The 20,014-nt window shown below is 33.9% G+C and overlaps 1 protein-coding gene and 1 long non-coding RNA gene across 3 annotated transcripts in view; both read left to right on the top strand.

Moving 5' to 3' along the window:
• LOC133557518 (collagen alpha-1(XI) chain-like) overlaps positions 1-19,651 on the top strand; it is a 165,428-nt gene extending 145,777 nt beyond the window's left edge. The window contains exons 60-65 of one of the 2 annotated variants that reach the window (XM_061908012.1): positions 46-81; positions 168-221; positions 5,392-5,659; positions 5,735-5,847; positions 14,166-14,234; positions 19,370-19,651. In XM_061908012.1, the coding sequence (XP_061763996.1) occupies positions 46-81; positions 168-221; positions 5,392-5,659; positions 5,735-5,847; positions 14,166-14,234; positions 19,370-19,636 (807 nt within the window). In that variant the 3' untranslated portion in view covers positions 19,637-19,651. Of the gene's footprint in view, positions 1-45; positions 82-167; positions 222-5,391; positions 5,660-5,734; positions 5,848-14,044; positions 14,114-14,165; positions 14,235-19,369 lie in introns of both variants that reach the window. The other variant, XM_061908010.1, reaches the window with a different exon arrangement.
• Positions 14,250-15,847, top strand: LOC133557519 (uncharacterized). Its single transcript, XR_009807783.1, has 2 exons — positions 14,250-14,949; positions 15,076-15,847. It is a non-coding gene; the product is annotated as an uncharacterized LOC133557519 (long non-coding RNA).
• Positions 19,652-20,014: the final 363 nt, after the last annotated feature.

Below are 20,014 nucleotides of genomic sequence, written 5' to 3'. Positions count from 1 at the left end.
TGGTATGGTGGAAGGACGGTGACATGACCATGTTTGTGTGTTTAGGGTCCTCCTGGTCCCAAAGGTGCTAAAGGATCTTCGGTAAGGTTCTAAAAATTCGTGGAAATTAATCCAAACGCTTGAAAATCCTTCACGATAAAACCTTTCTCTTATTCGGTCTTCCTTAGGGTCAAACTGGACCAAAGGGAGAGACTGGTACCCCTGGAATACCTGGACCCCCTGTAAGTTAAACCATCGTATCAAGGCGTGCCGATTAAATCGATTCAATCGATTACAAAAAAACGTTGATTTGAATGAAATTGATTTGAGTAATAGTTCAATGAGTGTCATTAATAACAATGTATAAAATCTGTAGCACTTATAAGAAGGTAAACATGATCCAAAAAACGTATAGTAAAAGGTAAAGAGAAAGAAATAGAAGGTAAGTAGAAGGTAAAAGAAGTGGGTTAAAGGTAAAAAAAGGTAAAAGAACGTGGACAAAATGTAAATAGACAATAAAATAAGGTAAATAGAAGTCAATAAAAGGGTGAATAAAGGGTAAAAAAGGAAATATATAAGGTAAAACAAGTACATCAAATGTAAATAGAGAGGTAATACAAGGTAAAAAAAAAAGGTAAAAGAAGAACTGTAAAAGTAAAAGATTATATACATTTGTAATACAAGGTAAAATAAGGTAATTAAAGCGTCAAATAACAAATGTAGAGGGTAAAATAAGTAAAGTAAGGCAAAAAAGGTAAATAGAAAGGTATTACAATGTAAAAGAAGGTGAATTAAAAGGTAAAAGTGGGTAAAGAAGTGTTAGGGTTGTAAAAGAATGTAAATAGAAGGTAAAAAAATGTAAAAGAAGGAATCATGAAGGAAAAGTATGGTAAATAGAAGTTAAAGTTAGTTTATAAAATGTAAAATAAGGTAAGAAAAAGGCAAATACAATGAATAAGAAGGAACATAGAAGGTAAATAGGGTCAAAGTAGTAAATAAAAGGTAGAAGGAGGGATGTAAAAGAAAGTACATCAAATGTAAAAGAAGAGATGTAAAAGGGTAAATAACATGTAAATAAAAGGTAAAGAAAATGTAAAAGAAGGGATGTAAAAGGGTAAAATAAGGTAAATGGAAGGTAAAGTTGGTTTATGTAAGGTAAGGTAAGGTAAAGAAAAGGGAAATATGATGTATAAGAAGGTAAATAGAAGGTAAATAGGGTGAAAGTAGTAAATAAAAGGTAAAAGGAGAGATGTAAAAGTTAAAAGAAGGTACATCAAATGTAAAAAAAGTATGTAAAAGGGTAAAGAAAATGTAAATATAAGGTAAAGAAAATGTCAAAGAAGGAATATAGAAGTTAAAATAAAGTAAATAAAAAAGTAAAGTTAGTTTATAAAATGTAAGATAAGGTAAATAGAAGGTAAATACAATGTAAAAGAAGGAACATAGAAGGTAAAAAAGGTAAATAGAAGGTAAAAGAGGGCTAAGGCTGTAAATAACAGGTAAAAGAAAGTAGATGAAAGGTAAAAGAAGGAGTGGAGAAGTGAAAATATGTAAATAAAAGGCAAATTTATGTAAAGAAGGGGTAAATAAGATAAGGTACTTCAAGGTAAATACAAGGTAAAATAAGTTAAAAAGAAGGCAGCAGTGGTAAATTACAGGTGAAATAACTTAATAAAAGGTAAAAGAAGGTAAATAGAAGGTAAATAAATGATTTCAGAAGAAACAGAAGGTCAACGAAGGTTTATGGAAGGTAAAATACATGTAAATGGAATCTAAATAAAAGGTAAAAGAAGGTAAAAAAGGTCAAAGAAAGAATTCCAAGGTAAACGAAGATAACACAAGGTAAAATAAGGTAAATATAAAGTAAATAACAGGTAATAGTAAGGTAAATAGAAGGTTTAAGTCTACAAAAAGATAAAATAAGTTACAAAGAAGGTAAATAAAAGGTAATAAGAGGTAAAAAAAATACAGACGGCAAAAGAAGGTAAAAGACGGTCAAAGAAAGTAAATTGAAAGTAAATAAATGATTTCAGAAGAAACAGAAGGTCAAAGAAGGTTTATGGAAGGTAGGATGAATGTAAATAGAAGGTAAATAAAAGGTAAAAGAAAGTAAAAAAAGGTCAAAGAAAGAATTCTAAGGTAAACAAAGATAACACAAGGTAAAATAAGGTCAATATAAAGAAAATAATGGGTAATAATAATTTAAATAGAAGGTTTAAGTCTACAAAAAGATAAAAGAAGTTACAACGAAGGTAAATGAAAGGTAATAAGGGGTAAAAAAAAATACAGAAGGTAAAAGAAGGTAAAAGACGGTCAAAGAAGGTAAATTGAAAGTAAATAAATGATTTCAGAAGAAACAGAAGGTCAAAGGTTTATGGAAGGTAAAATACATGTAAATTGAGTCTAATTAAAAGGTAAAAGAAGTTAAAAAAGGTCAAAGAAAGAATTCTAAGGTAAACGAAGATATAACACAAGGTAAAATAAGGTAAATATAAAGTAAATAACAGGTAATAATAAGGTAAATGGAAGGTCTAAGTCTACAAAAAGATAAAATAAGTTACAAAGAAGGTAAATAAAAGGTAATAAGAGGTAAAAAAAATACAGAAGGTAAAAGAAGGTAGAAGACGGTCAAAGAAGGTAAATTGAAAGTAAATAAATGATTTCAGAAGAAACAGAAGGTCAAAGAAGGTTTATGGAAGGTAAGATAAATGTAAATAGAAGGTAAATAAAAGGTAAAAGAAGGTAAAAAAGGTCAAAGAAAGAATTGTAAGGTAAACGAAGATAACACAAGGTAAAATAAGGTAAATATAAAGTAAATAACAGGTAATAATAAGTTAAATAGAAGGTTTAAGTCTACAAAAAGATCAAATAAGTTACAAAGAAGGTAAATAAAAGGTAATAAGAGGTAAAAAAAAATACAGAAGGTAAAAGACGGTCAAAGAAGGTAAATTGAAAATAAATAAATGATTTCAGAAGAAACAGAAGGTCAAAGAAGGTTTATGGAAGGTAAGATAAATGTAAATAGAAGGTAAATAAAAGGTAAAAGAAGGTAAAAAAGGTCAAAGAAAGAATTCTAAGGTAAACGAAGATAACACAAGGTAAAATAAGGTAAATATAAAGTAAATAACAGGTAATAATAAGTTAAATACAAGGTTTAAGTCCACAGAAAGATGAAATAAGTCACAAAGAAGGTAAATAAAAGGTAATAAGAGGTAAAAAAAAATACAGAAGGTAAAAGACGGTCAAAGAAGGTACATTGAAAGTAAATAAATAATTTCAGAAGAAACAGAAGGTCAAAGAAGGTTTATGGAAGGTAAAATAAATGTAAATAGAAGGTAAATAAAATGTAAAAGAAGGTAAAAAAGGTCAAAGAAAGAATTCTAAGGTAAACGAAGATAACACAAGGTAAAATAAGGTAAATATAAAGTAAATAACAGGTAATGATAAGTTAAATACAAGGTTTAAGTCTACAAAAAGATAAAATAAGTTACAAAGAAGGTAAATAAAAGGTAATAAGAGGTAAAAAAATACAGAAGATAAAGACGGTCAAAGAAGGTAAATTGAAAGTAAATAAATAATTTCAGAAGAAACAGAAGGTCAAAGAAGATTTATGGAAGGTAAGATAAATGTAAATAAAAGGTGAAAGAAGGTAAAAAAAAGGTCAAAGAAAGAATTCTAAGGTAAACAAAGATAACACAAGGTAAAATAAGGTAAATATAAAGTAAATAACAGGTAATAATAGGTTAAATACAAGGTTTAAGTCCACAGAAAGATGAAATAAGTTACAAAGAAGGTAAATAAAAGGTAATAAGAGGTAAAAAAAAAATACAGAAGGTAAAAGACGGTCAAAGAAGGTAAATTGAAAGTAAATAAATGATTTCAGAAGAAACAGAAGGTCAAAGAAGGTTAATGGAAGGTAAAATACATGTAAATTGAGTCTAATTAAAAGGTAAAAGAAGGTAAAAAAGGTCAAAGAAAGAATTCTAAGGTAAACGAAGATAACACAAGGTAAAATAAGGTAAATATAAAGTAAATAACAGGTAATAATAAGTTAAATACAAGGTTTAAGTCTACAGACAGATGAAATAAGTTACAAAGAAGGTAAATAAAAGGTAATAAGAGGTAAAAAAAATACAGAAGGTAAAAGACGGTTAAAAAAGATAAATTGAAAGTAAATAAATGATTTCAGAAGAAACAGAAGGTCAAAGAAGGTTTATGGACGGTAAGATAAACGTAAATAGAAGGTAAATAAAAGGTAAAAGAAGGTAAAAAAGGTCAAAGAAAGAATTGTAAAGTAAACGAAGATAACACAAGGTAAAATAAATAAATAAATAAAATGGGTTGTACTTGTATAGCGCTTTTCTACCTTCAAGGTACTCAAAGCGCTTTAACACTACTTCCACATTTACCCATTCACACACACATTCACACACTGATGGAGGGAGCTGCCATGCAAGGCGCTAACCAGCACCCATCAGGAGCAAGGGTGAAGTGTCTTGCTCAAGGACGCAACGGACGTGACGAGGTTGATACTAGGTGGGGATTGAACCACGGACCCTCGGGTTGCGCACGGCCCAAAATAAAATAAATTACAAAGAAGGTAAATAAAAGGTAATAAGAGGTTAAAAAAAATACAGAAGTTAAAAGACGGTCAAAGAAGGTAAATTGAAAGTAAATAAATGATTTCAGAAGAAACAGAAGGTCAAAGAAGGTTTATGGAAGGTAAGATAAATGTAAATAAAAGGTAAAAGAAGGTAAAAAAAGGTCAAAGAAAGAATTCTAAGGTAAACGAAGATAACACAAGGTAAAATAAGGTAAATATAAAGTAAATAACGGGTAATAATAAGTTAAATAGAAGGTTTAAGTCTACAAAAAGATAAAATAAGTTACAAAGAAGGTAAATAAAAGGTAATAAGAGGTAAAAAAAAATACAGAAGGTAAAAGACGGTCAAAGAAGGTAAATTGAAAGTAAATAAATGATTTCAGAAGAAACAGAAGGTCAAAGAAGGTTTATGGAAGGTAAGATAAACGTAAATAGAAGGTAAAAGAAGGTAAAAAAAAGGTCAAAGAAAGAATTCTAAGGTAAACAAAGATAACACATGGTAAAATAAGGTAAATAACAGGTAATAATAAAGTAAATAGAAGGTTTAAGTCTACAAAAAGATCAAATAAGTTATAAAGAAGGTAAATAAAAGGCAATAAAAGGTAAAAGACGGTCAAAGAAGGCAAATAGAAGGTAATGAAGGTTATGGTAAGTATTTGTTTATTTGAACTATTTTCCCTAAAAATAGGCTGCCAAGTGTGTTTTAATCCGATTATTCCATTAATTGCACCAACGAATCAGTAGATTACTAAAAGAGTCCCCAAGTGTATGACCACTGAACTGATGGGTATGTGACAATCACCACTCAGGGCCCTCCTGGCGACGTCATCCACCCGCTGCCCATCATGGCTTCCAACAAGGGCAGATCGCGCAGGAACATCGACGCCAGCATGATGATGGACGAGGAGGCGGGCGACGCAAACTACAAGGACTACGACGACGGCATGGAGGAGATCTTCGGCTCGCTCAACTCCCTCAAGCTGGAGATCGAGCAGATGAAACACCCCTTGGGCACGCAGGCCAACCCCGCCCGCACCTGCAAGGACCTCCAGCTGTGCCACGCCGACTTCCCCGACGGTTGGTACCTCGGCGTACTCGTACTCAAAAACGCCTGGGCCATACTGAACCTGTTGAAAACTGGACTATCCACAGGCGAGTACTGGATCGATCCCAACCAGGGCTGCTCCCGGGACTCCTTCAAAGTTTATTGTAACTTCACAGCCGGCGGCGAGAGCTGCATCTTCCCCGACAAAAAGTCCGAAGGGGTGAGTAGCGTGGATCACACGACACGATAAATATTTGGCGTCATTTATACCACACAGACCGTGTGGCGTGCTCAGAAGTATGCTAACTTTTCCGGTGGGTTTAAGCTAATATTAGCATGATAGCGTTTTATCAAATTTACATTTTTTATAACCTAGAAATCGATTTTTGTTACTTGCCGTCGTCTTGAAAGTATGCTAACTGTTCCTTTGTTGTCATGTAAACATTAGCATGAGAACGGTTCATTCGAGCCAATTCCCTGATTTTGTTTGTTTAAATTTAAAAAGTCATGGCTTTTGATACCAACTAATGCTAACTTTTCTTATATTATCATTCTAATTGTATTCATTTGAACCTAAAAATCATGGATTTTTGATACTTGGGGCTTTCTTAGAAGTATATGCTAATATTTCCGTTGTTTTCATGCAAACGTTAGCATGGTAACGTTTTATTCAAGCCAATTTGCTAATGTTGTTTTTTCAAACTTAAATGTCATGGCTTTTGATACGTTTTATTGTTAGTATCTTAGCTAATTGTATTCCTTTAAACCTAAAAATCATGGCTTTTTGATACTTGGCGCTGTCTTAAAAGTATGCTAACTGTTCCTTTTTTGTCATGTAAACGTTAGCATGAGAACGGTTTATTTGAGCCAATTTGCTGATTTTGTTTGTTAAAACTTAAAAAGTCATGGCTTTTGATACTAACTAATGCTAACTTTTCTTATATTATAAATGATAAATGGGTTGTACTTGTATATATCATGCTTTAATGTTATTATTTTAGCTAATTGTATTCCTTTAAACCTAAAAATCATGAATTGTTGATACTTGGCACCATCTTAAAAGTATGCTAACATCTCTGTTGTTTTCATGCTAACATTAGCACGAGAACATTTTATTTGAGCCAGTTTGCTCATTTTGTTTGTTTAAACTTAAAAAGTCATGGCTTTTGATACTTATATTATCATGCTAATGTTTTATAATGTTAGTATCTTAGCTAATTATATTCCTTTAAACCTAAAAATCATAGATTTTTGATACTTAGCGCTGTCTTAAAAGTATGCTAACATTTCCTTTGTTATCATCTAAGCGTTAGCATGAGAACGGTTCATTCGAGCCAATTCCCTGATTTTGTTTGTTTAAATTTAAAAAGTCATGGCTTTTGATACCAACTAATGCTAACTTTTCTTATATTATCATGCTAATTGTATTCCTTTGAACCTAAAAATCATGGATTTTTGATACTTGGGGCTTTCTTAGAAGTATATGCTAATATTTCCGTTGTTTTCATGCTAACGTTAGCATGGTAACGTTTTATTCAAGCCAATTTGCTAATGTTGTTTTTTCAAACTTAAATGTCATGGCTTTTGATACGTTTTATTGTTAGTATCTTAGCTAATTGTATTCCTTTAAACCTAAAAATCATGGCTTTTTGATACTTAGCGCTGTCTTAAAAGTATGCTAACTGTTCCTTTGTTGTCATGTAAACGTTAGCATGAGAACGGCTTATTCGAGCCAATTTGCTGATTTTGTTTGTTAAAACTTAAAAAGTCATGGCTTTTGATACTAACTAATGCTAACTTTTCTTATATTATAAATGATAAATGGGTTGTACTTTTATACATCATGCTTTAATGTTAATATTTTAGCTGATTGTATTACTTTAAACCTAAAAATCATGGATTTTTTATGCTTGACACCATCTTAAAAGTATGCTAACATCTCCGTTGTTTTCATGCTAACATTATCATGAGAACATTTTATTCGAGCCAGTTTGCTAATTTTGTTTGTTTAAACTTAAAAAGTCATGGCTTTTGATACTTATATTATCATGCTAATGTTTTATAATGTTAGTATCTTAGCTAATTGTATTCCTTTAAACCTAAAAATCATGGATTTTTGATACCTAGCGCCGTCTTAAAAGTATGCTAACGGTTCCTCTGTTGTCATGCTAACATTAGCATGAGAACATTTTATTCGAGCCAGTTTGCTCATTTTGTTTGTTTAAACTTAAAAAGTCATGGCTTTTGATACTTATATTATCATGCTAAGGTTTTATAATGTTAGTATTTTAGCTAATTATATTCCTTTAAACCTAAAAATCATAGATTTTTGATACTTAGCGTCGTCTTAAAAGTATGCTAACGGTTCCTCTGTTGTCATGTAAACGTTAGCATGAGAACATTTTATTCGAGCCAATTCGCTGATTTTGTTTGTTTAGACTTAAAAAGTCATGGCTTTTGATACTAACTAATGCTAACTTTTCTTATAGTATCATGCTTTAATGTTAGTATTTTAGCTAATTGTATTCCTTTAAGCCTAAAAATCATGAATTTTTGATACTTGGCACCATCTTAAAAGTATGCTAACATCTCCGTTGTTTTCATGCTAACATTAGCATGAGAACATTTTATTTGAGCCAGTTTGCTCATTTTGTTTGTTTAAACTTAAAAAGTCATGGCTTTTGATACTTATATTATCATGCTAACGTTTTATAATGTTAGTATCTTAGCTAATTATATTCCTTTAAACCTAAAAATCATAGATTTTTGATACTTAGCGTCGTCTTAAAAGTATGCTAACGGTTCCTCTGTTGTCATGTAAACGTTAGCATGAGAACGGTTCATTCGAGCCAATTCACTGATTTTGTTTGTTTAAACTTAAAAAGTCATGGCTTTTAATACCAACTAATGCTAACTTTTCTTATAATATCATGCTTTAATGTTAGTATTTTAGCTAATTGTATTCCTTTAAACCTAAAAATCATGGATTTTTTTATGCTTGACACCATCTTAGAAGTATGCTAACATCTCCGTTGTTTTCATGCTAACAGTAGCATGAGAAGATTTTATTTGAGGCAGTTTGCTAATTTTGTTTGTTTAAACTTAAAAAATCATGGCTTTTGATACTAGCTAATGCTAACTTTTCTTACAGTATCATGTTTTAATGTTAGTATTTTAGCTAATTGTATTCCTTTAAGCCTGAAAAAATCATGGATTTTAGATACTTGGCACCATCTTAGAAGTATGCTAACATTTCTGTTGTTTTCATGCAAACGTTAGCATGAGAACGTTTTATTCGAGCCAATTTGCTAATTTGGTTTGTTTCCTTTAAACCTAAATATCATGGATTTTTGATACTTAGCGCCGTCTTAAACGTATGCTAACGGTTCCTTTGTTGTCATGTAAACGTTAGCATGAGAACGGTTCATTCGAGCCAATTCGCTGATTTTGTTTGTTTAAACTTAAAAAGTCATGGCTTTTGATACTAACTAATGCTAACTTTTCTTATATTATCTTGCGTTAATGTTAGTATTTTAGCTAATTGTATTCTTTTGAACCTAAAAATCATGGATTTTTGATACTGAAACAAACGCACGCTGACGGTTGATTTCCGGCGGGAAACCATGGCGAATAATCAGCATTTCAGCGGCAAATGTGTGGTTTCTAAACATGTGACCGAGCCTCAGTGAGAGGACTCGGGATGTTTTGGTTTTTTTGCAGGGAATATGCAAGGGGTGACTCAGAGGGAGCACCGGGTTAATATGCTTCCATAAATCTTCTTTGACATTCTATTTCTTCTGGAATAATTTATTTATTTTCCATTTATCTTCTTTTACCTTTTATTAAGTTATTTTACCTGTTATTTACCACTTCTGCCTTCTGTTTAACTTATTTTACCTTGTATTTACCTTGAATTGACTGTCTTATTCACCCCTTCTTTACATAAATTTGCATATTTTCACTCCTCCACTCCTCTTACCTTTCATCTACTCTCTTTTACCTTTTATTTACAATCTTGACCCTCTTTTACCTTCTATTTACCTTCTTTTCCCTTCTGTGTTCCTTCTTATACATCATATTTCCCTTTTCTTTACCTTATTTTACCTTTTCTAAACCGACTTTACCTTCTATTTACCTTATTTTACCTTCTATATTCCTTCTTTTACATTTTCTTTACATTATGTTTACCCTTGTACATCCCTTCTTTTAATTTGATGTACCTTCTTTTATCTTTTACGTCCCTTCTTTTACCTTTTATTTATTACTTTGACCCTATTTACCTTCTATTTACCTTCTATGTTCCTTCTTATACATCATATTTCCCTTTTCTTTACCTTATCTTACCTTTTACAAACCAATTTTACCTTAAATTTACCTTATTTTACCTTATATATTCCTTCTTTTACATTTGTTTACCTTTCATTTACATTTTATTTACCCTTTTACATCCCTTCTTTTACATTTGATATACCTTCTTTTACATTTTACATCCCTCTTTTTACCTTTTATTAAGTACTTTGACCCTATTTACCTTGTATTTACCTTCTATGTTCCTTCTTATACATTGTATTTACCTTATCTTACCTCTTATAAACTAACGCTACCTTCTATTTACCTTATTTTACCTTATATATTCCTTCTTTTACATTTTCTTTACCTTCTATTTACATTTTATTTACCATTTTACATCCCTTCTTTTACATATGATGTACCTTCTTTTACCTTTTACATCCCTCCTTTTACCTTTTATTTACTATTTTGACCCTGTTTACCTGCTATTTACCTTTGTTAACCTTCTATGTTCCTTCTTATACATTGTATTTACCTTTTCCTTACCTTATTTTACCTTTTATAAACTAACTTGACCTTCTATTTACCTTATTTAACCTTCTATATTCCTCCTTTTACCTTTTATTTACTACTTTGACCCTATTTACCTTCTATTTACCTTCTATGTTCCTTCTTATACATCATATTCCCCTTTTCTTTACCTTATCTTACCTTTTATAAACTAACTTTACCTTCTATTTACCCTATTTTACCTTATATATTCCTTCTTTTACATTTTCTTTACGTTTTATTTACATTTTATTTACCCTTTTACATCCCTTCTTTTACATATGATGTACCTTCTTTTAACTTTTACATCAATCAATCAATCAATCAATGTTTACTTATATAGCCCTAAATCACTAGTGTCTCAAAGGGCTGCACAAACCACCACGACATCCTTGGTAGGCCCACATAAGGGCAAGGAAAACCCACACCCAGTGGGACATTGGTGACAATAATGACCCAGTGGGACGTCAGTGACAATGATGACTATGAGAACCTTAGAGAGGAGGAAAGCAATGGATGTCGAGCGGGTCTAACAGGATACTGTGAAAGTTCAATCCACAATGGATACAACACAGTCGCGAGAGTCCAGTCCAAAGAGGATCCAAGACACAGCAGCGAGAGTCCCGTTCACAGCGGAGCCAGCAGGAAACCATCCCAAGCGTAGGCGGACCAGCAGCGCAGAGATGTCCCCAGCCGATACACAGGCGAGCAGTACATGGCCACCGGATCGGACCGGACCCCCTCCACACGGGAGAGTGGGACATAGAAGAAAAAGAAAAGAAACGGCAGATCAACTGGTCTAAAACGGGAGTCTATTTAAAGGCTAGAGTATACAAATGAGTTTTAAGGTGAGACTTAAATGCTTCTACTGAGGTGGCATCGCGAACTGTTACCGGGAGGGTATTCCAGAGTACTGGAGCCCGAACGGAAAATGCTCTATAGCCCGCAGACTTTTTTTGGGCTTTGGGAATCACTAATAAGCCGGAGTCCTTTGAACGCAGATTTCTTGCCGGGACATATGGTACAATACAATCGGCAAGATAAGATGGAGCTAGACCGTGTAGTATTTTATACGTAAGTAGTAAAACCTTAAAGTCACATCTTAAGTGCACAGGAAGCCAGTGCAGGTGAGCCAGTACAGGCGTAATGTGATCAAATTTTCTTGTTCTTGTCAAAAGTCTAGCAGCCGCATTTTGTACCAACTGTAATCTTTTAATGCTAGACATGGGGAGACCCGAAAATAATACGTTACAGTAGTCGAGGCGAGACGTAACAAACGCATGGATAATGATCTCAGCGTCTTTAGTGGACAGAATGGAGCGAATTTTAGCGATGTTACGGAGATGAAAGAAGGCCGTTTTAGTAACGCTTTTAATGTGTGCCTCAAAGGAGAGAGTTGGGTCGAAGATAATACCCAGATTCTTTACCGTGTCGCCTTGTTTAATTGTTTGGTTGTCAAATGTTAGAGTTGTATTATTAAATAGAGTTCGGTGTCTAGCAGGACCGATAATCAGCATTTCCGTTTTTTTGGCGTTGAGTTGCAAAAAGTTAGCGGACATCCATTGTTTAATTTCATTAAGACACGCCTCCAGCTGACTACAATCCGGCGTGTTGGTCAGCTTTAGGGGCATGTAGAGTTGGGTGTCATCAGCATAACAGTGAAAGCTAATACCGTATTTGCGTATGATGTCACCTAGCGGCAGCATGTAGATGCTGAAGAGTGCAGGGCCAAGGACCGAACCCTGGGGAACTCCACACGTTACCTTAACGTAGTCCAAGGTCACATTGTTATGGGAGACACACTGCATCCTATCAGTAAGATAAGAGTTAAACCAAGACAGGGCTAAGTCTGACATACCAATTCGTGTTTTGATACGTTCTAATAAAATATTATGATCGACGGTATCGAAAGCAGCGCTAAGATCGAGGAGTAGCAACATAGATGACGCATCAGAATCCATCGTTAGCAATAGATCATTAGTCATTTTTGCGAGGGCTGTCTCCGTGGAGTGATTTGCCCTGAAACCGGATTGAAAGGTTTCACATAGATTGTTAGACGCTAAGTGTTCATTTAACTGCTCCGCAACAATTTTTTCAAGGATTTTTGAAATAAAGGGAAGGTGAGACACCGGTCGGTAATTTACCATGAGGTCAGGATCGAGGTTAGGTCTTTTAAGAAGAGGATGAATAACCGCTTTTTTGAATGCTAGGGGAACAGTGCCCGAGGAGAGTGATAAGTTTATAATATTTAGCACTGATGGACCTAATAATACAAAGAGCTCCTTGATCTACATCCCTCCTTTTACCTTTTATTTACTATTTTGACCCTGTTTACCTCCTATTTTCCTTTGCTAACCTTCTATGTTCCTTCTTATACATTGTATTTACCTTTCCCTTACCTTATTTTACCTTTTATATACTAACTTGACCTTCTATTTACCTTATTTAACCTTCTATATTCCTCCTTTTACCTTTTATTTACTACTTTGACCCTATTTACCTTCTATGTTCCTTCTTATACATCATATTTCCCTTTTCCTTACCTTATCTTACCTCTTATAAACTAACTTTACCTTCTATTTTACCTTATATATTCCTTCTTTTACATTTTATTTACCCTTCTACATCCCTTCTTTTACATATGATGTACCTTCTTTTATCTCATTTTACCTTTTATTTACTATTTTGACCATGTTTATTTCCTATTTACCTTTGTTAACCTTCTATGTTCCTTCTTATACATTGTATTTACCTTTTCCTTACCTTATTTTACCTTTTATAAACTAACTTGACCTTCTATTTACCTTATTTAACCTTCTATATTCCTTCTTTTACATTTTCTTTACCTTCTATTTGCATTTTATTTACATTCTTTTACCTTCTACATCCCTTCGTTTACCTTTTATTTACCTTCTATTTAAATTATATTTACCTTCTTTTACCTTTTACAACCCTAACCCTTCTTTACCCTCTTTTACCTTTTATTTACCTTCTTTTACATTTTATTTACATTGTATTGCCTTTCTATTTGCCTTTTTCACCTTACTTTGCAGGGAATATGCAATGGGTGACTCAGAGCGCGCGCCGGGTTAATATGCTAATGGGAGCTCCGCCCCCTGCCCCGATCTCCGGTTTCGTCTCCAGACGGACTGGCATGAAGGCCAGTGACGATGTGAAGAGCAGATAGGTTTCTCTCGGGTGTGCACGTTGAAAAATAAGTGTTAGTCGGTAGAAAAAGACGTGGTCCGTGCCGTCATTCGCCGATGATGATGATGACGGTTGGCGAGGGAGGCGTGCTATCCAGCTAACGACACATTCATCACTGTCAAAGCGCTGCCGGTCTTTAAATAGCCGGACAGGAAGCGGCGGGGCTCAAAAGCTCCTGGCAGGCGACGCCGTCCTCATTAATCTCTGTGTACTCCTGATTTTTTACAGCGGCAATTAGCCGCCAGCTGCGGTTTGTTCCCGCCAGAATGGCACGGCGGTCCGTTTCGGTGGTCTTGTCAGTCACTCCTCCCTTACCACTAACCATGTCTCCCTCTGTCGACCCCCCCACCCCTCCCCCCCGTGCCCCCCAGGCTAGACTCACCTCCTGGGTAAAGGAGACCCCCGGCTCCTGGTTCAGTGAATTCAAACGTGGTAAACTGGTAAGCCGGCCTTTCCCTGTCATGTCCCTGAATGCCTCTATATATTTTACAGAGCAAAATGGCAAAATGGCCCAAAGACTCGCCAGGCACATGGTATAGTCACTACAAGAGAGGTTCCCTGGTAAGTGGACCCCCTCCCTGCCTGCCTGCAGACCCCAAAAGAGGCTGAGATTGTGCGGGGCCCCAGGCGCTGCATGGTTTTGCTCTTGCACCTGAAGGATGTATACAAAGTATGTATACAAAGTGTGTATACACAGTATACCAAGTATGTATACACGAGGCTTGCGGCGGTGGTGGTGCATGGCTCAGCATGAGGTGCATGCTCCTTCAGTCCAACAGTACCGGGGAGGTCTATCAGCAGACTCTGGAGGACACCGACATGTGGCTGTAGGTCTGGACCTGCTGACTCGGCCCGTATCGCAACCAGTTAGTAGTACTTGGCTAATATTACCTCAGAAAATGTTCGCGAAGGTCAAAGAAGTCAATTAAAAAGGTAAATAGAGGGTAAAACAAGCTGAATGTGGAGGTAAAATAAGGTAAAGGTAGTAATTAAAATGTAAGAGACTGTAAATAAAGACAATATGCTTAATAAATGGTAAATAGAAGGTAAATCAAGCTGAATATGGATGTAAAAGAAGGTAAATGGAAGGTAAATGTAGTATATAAAATGTAAGAGAGGGTAAATAAAGATAAAAAATTGATAATAAAAGGTAAATAAAAGGTAAAACAAGCTGAATATGGATGTAAAAGAAGGTAAATAGAAGGTAAAAGTATTAAATAAAATGTAAGAGACCGTAAATACAGATAAAAGATGGTTAATAAAAGGTAAATAGAAGGTAAAACCAGGTGAATATGGAGGTAAAAGAAGGTAAATGGAAGGTAAAAGTAGTAAATAAAATGTAAGAGACGGTAAATAAAGATAAAAGATGGTTAGTAGAATGTGAATAAAAGGTAAATAGAAGGTAAAACAAGCTGAATAAGGAGGTAAAAGACGGTAAAGGTAGTAAATAAAATGTATGACACGGTAGATAAAGATAAAAGATGGTTAATAAAAGGTAAATAGAAGGTAAAACAAGGTGAATATGGATGTTAAAGAAGGTAAATGGAAGGTAAAAGTAGTAAATAAAATGTAAGAGACTGTAAAAGATAAAAGATGGTTAGTAGAATGTAAATAAAAGGTAAATAAAAGTTAAAACAAGCTGAATAAGGAGGTAAAAGAAGGTAAATAGAAAGTAAAAGTAGTAAATAAAATGTAAGAGACGGTAAATAAAGATAAAAGATGGTTAGTAGAATGTAAATAAAAGGTAAATAGAAGGTAAAACAAGCTGAATAAGGAGGTAAAATAAGGTAAAAGTAGTAAATAAAATGTATGAGATGGTAAATAAAGATAAAAGATGGTTAATAAAAGGTAAATAAAAGGTAAAACAAGCTGAATATTGATGTAAAAGAAGGTAAAGGTAGTAACTAAAATGCATGAGACGGTAAATAAAGATAAAAGATGGTTAATAAAAGGTAAATAGAATGTAAAACAAGGTGAAAATGGAAGTAAAAGAAGGTAAATGGAAGGTAAAGGTAGTAAATAAAATGTAGGAGACGGTAAATAAAGATAAAATATGATTTATAAAAGGTAAATAGAAGGTAAAACAAGCAGATTATGGAGGTAAAAGAAGGTAAATAAAAGGTAAATGTAGTAAATAAAATGTAAGAGACGGTAAATAAAGATAAAATATGGTTTATAAAAGGTAAATAAAAGGTAAGATAGAAGATTGTTTATAAAAGGTAAATAAAAGGTAAATAAAACATAAATATAAGGTAAAACAAGCTGAATATGGAGGTAAAAGAAGGTAAAGAGAATGTAAATGTAGTAAATAAAATATAAGAGATGGTAACAAAGATAAAAGATGTCTAATAAAAGGTAAGTAGAAGGTAAAATAAACTGAATATGGAGGTAAAATAAAGTAAATATAATGTAAATGTAGTACATATAATGTAAGACATGGTAACAAAGATAAAAGATGGTTAATAAAAGGTTAATAAAAGGTAAATAGAAAGTACATCAAGCTGAATATGGAGGTAAAAGAAAGTAAATAAAAGGTAAATGTGGTAACTACAATGTAAGAGACAGTAAATAAAAATAAAAGATGGTTAATAAAAGGTAAATAGAAGGTAAAACAAGCTGAAAATGGAGGTAAAAGACGGTAAATAGTAGGTAGAGGTAGTAAATAAAATGTAAGAGATGGTAAATAAAGATAAAAGAGGGTTAATAAAAGGTAAATAAAATGTAAATAAAAGGTAAATAAACATAAATAGAAGGTTAAACAAGCTGAATATGGAGGTAAATGGAAGGTAAAGGTAGTAAATAAAATGTAAGAGACAGTAAATAAATAAAAGGTAAATGGAAGGTAAAACAAGCTGTATATGGATGTCAAATAAGGTAACATTTTTATCCAATTTTGTTTTTTGAAGCTAAAAATCATGGAATTTGATACTTAGCGCCATCTTATGTTAGCATGCTAACATTATTATGCTAACACTTTATCTAAATAATCAATGATTCTTTAAGAATCACATCCTGTATTTTAGGAAGTATATCGCCCATCCCTAACTTAGAAGGCAGCCACTAGAGGGGGGGAAAAACAAAACAAAAAAAATGTTGCGGGTGCAGTCGCTGTGAGTCCAGCAGGTCAGACACTCAGTCACCCGCCAGGCGAGGGCTTCTGGGAAGTCAGTCAGTGTTGACTTGAGGCAGTGGTGATGAAGAGGTAATGTTCCCGTGCAGCAGGGTGAGGGCTTGCACTGAGAACGGGAAGCGGGGAGAGAAGGACGACCGCTCTTGGAGGCCCAGGGCCGACGCTCCTCCATCTTCATCACGAGTGAACAGGAGTGTCAGCACTGCGGCTCAAGAGGTGCATGGTGTGTGTGTGTGTGTGTGTGTGTGTGTGTGTGTGTGTGTGTGTGTGTGCACGTGTGTGTGTGTGCACGTGTGTGTGCATGGAGGCAGGATGCTTGGCATGCGCTCGCTCAAGTGGTGTTGGTGCAAAAGAAAGAGGAAGCCACAAATGTGGACCTTAACGGATCCGCCACGGTTGGTATGACAAACCCCGCCGTCCTATACCCTACACTCCCCCCCCCCCCCCCCCCCCCCCCCACAAATTAAAAAGTCGCCCTTCATTAGCAGGGCGGGGGTGTTGGCGTAATCAAACATAATTGGGCAGGTGAAGGTTTTTTCTAAAAAAAAATTTTTTTTTAAATGTTGCTTTAAAATGTATCATCGCCGGCAGGGGAAATGTATATGTAAGGCTGTTGTCATGGCAACCACGCACTGGAAGGTCTGTGAAGAGGTGAGCTAAAATCCTCGTTTTTTTTTTTTTTTTATTATGTCCACTGCACATAATGTGAAGTGGATTATATTTATATAGCGCTTTTTCTCTAGTGCAGGGGGCACCAGGTAGCCCGTAAGGACCAGATGAGTCGCCCGCTGGCCTGTTCTAAAAATAGCTCAAATAGCAGCACTTACCAGTGAGCTGCCTCTATTTTTTGAATTATATTTATTTACTTGCAAGCTGGTCTCGCTCTGCTCGACATTTTTAATTCTAAGAGAGACAAAATTTAAATAGAATTTGAAAATCCAAGAAAATATTTTAAAGACTTGGTCTTCAGTTGTTTAAATAAATTCATTGATTTTTTTACTTGGCTTCTTATAAATTACAGAAAGACAATTTTAGAGAAAAAATACAACCTTAAAAATGATTTTAGGATTTTTTTAAACACATATAACTTTTTACCTTTTACCTTGACAATTTTAATCGATGTTCAAATAAATGTATTTGTTTTATTGTAAAGAATAATAAATACATTTTAATTTAATTCTTCATTTTAGCTTCTGGTTTTTCGACAAAGAATATTTGTGAAATATTTCTTCAAACTTACTACAATTAAAATAAAAAAAATTAAAAAATATTCTGGCAAATCTAGAAAATCTGTAGGATCACATTCAAATCTTATTTCAAAGTCTTTTGAATTTCTTTTAAAAATGTTGTTTTGGAAAGTCTAGAAGAAATAATGATTTGTCTTTGTTGGAAATATAGCTTGGTCCAATTTGTTATATATTCTAACAAAGTGCAGATTGGATTTTAACCTATTTAACACATGTCATCAAAATTCTAAAATTAATCTTAATCAGGAAAAATTACAAATGATGTTCCATAAATTTTTATTTTATTTTTTCAAAAATATTCGAATTAGCTAGTTTTTCTCTTCATTTATTTTCAGTTGAATTTAGAATTTTTAATAGTTAATAACATAAAAACTATAATAGTTAATAACATGAACACTATAATTGTTAATAACATAAACAGTATAATAGTTAATAACATAAAAACTATAATAGTTAATAACATAAACAGTATAATAGTTAATAACATAAACACTATAATAGTTAATAACATAAACAGTATAATAGTTAATAACATAAACACTATAATAGTTAATAACATAAACAGTATAATAGTTAATAACATAAAAACTATAATAGTTAATAACATAAACACTATAATAGTTAATAACATAAACACTATAATAGTTAATAACATAAACAGTATAATAGTTAATAACATAAACACTATAATAGTTAATAACATAAACAGTATAATAGTTAATAACATAAAAACTATAATAGTTAATAACATAAACACTATAATAGTTAATAACATAAACACTATAATAGTTAATAACGTAAGCTATAATAGCTCACATAAAAACTACAATATTTAATAACATAAAAAACAGTAACAGTTAATAACATAAACACTATAAAAGATAAACAATTATTTGCAGCATAAACGTTTGGGACAAGTTTGCGGAGATTTTTGCAAAGTGTGTGTGTGAGTGTGGGGGGGGGGCTGTTTATGATTATTATTGCGTTAATATGAATACAAACTTTGATAGGTCAGCACACAAGTTTGGGGCGCTGATTATACACAGTAACACGTTGATAACAAAAAACTATAATAGATAACATAAAACTACAAAAGGACAAAACAACAACTCACGTGCATAGTCACCTGACTGCTCTCAGCCAATCACAAACCTTCCAGTTGTGTCATTAAAGCAGGCAGAAGAAGAGAAACCTTACAAGTTGTTTATGTTGAAGTTGTGACTTACTGGTAGCAACAGGTCTTCTGGTCCCTGCTACTTGTCACGTCCGCTCGCCACCGCCCTCCTTTTGACTGAAAAAGGGCCGCACTTCCTTTCCAGCTCTCCTACGTGGATGCCGAGGGAAGCCCCATCGGCGTGGTCCAGATGACATTCCTGCGCCTGCTGAGCGCCGCCGCCCGCCAGAACATGACGTACAGCTGCCACCAGTCGGTGGCCTGGCACGACCAGGAGCAGGACAACTACGACAAGGCCATCCACTTCCTGGGCTCCAACGACGAGGAGATGTCCTACGACAACAACCCCTACATCCGCGCCGTGGTCGACGGCTGCGCGGTAAGAGTCAGTTGTCTTTTTTATATGTGGTGAAAGGGTTTTTGCAGTTGTCCAGCAAATCTAATTTCACTTATTTTCCGGGCTTCAGAGCGTATTTTAGAGGAAAAACATGTTTTATATGAGTTATTTACACAGAAATATTCTGTAAATGTTTATTGACATACCTAATTATTTCCAAACGGTGCATGTAACACGGCAGTAAAACGGCTGAACAAACAAAACAGAAGTCATTGTCATGGACCCGCTAGCTGCGACAGCTAGCTCTCCAATCAGCTAAACAAATTCAATAACTCCACAATGACGTTTCGATGAATTTATGAAACTGAAATAATACATAATGTATGCCATTATAAGTTAATTATACTAACACTTGTACAAGTGTTAGCATATTCGCGAATGCCAGCGATGCTG

Source organism: Nerophis ophidion, linkage group LG08, assembly GCF_033978795.1.
Source record: "Nerophis ophidion isolate RoL-2023_Sa linkage group LG08, RoL_Noph_v1.0, whole genome shotgun sequence".
In the NCBI taxonomy this organism is placed as follows: domain Eukaryota; kingdom Metazoa; phylum Chordata; class Actinopteri; order Syngnathiformes; family Syngnathidae; genus Nerophis; species Nerophis ophidion.
Note: the sequence above shows the minus strand (reverse complement) of the source record. Positions and strands in the feature narration are given on the sequence as shown.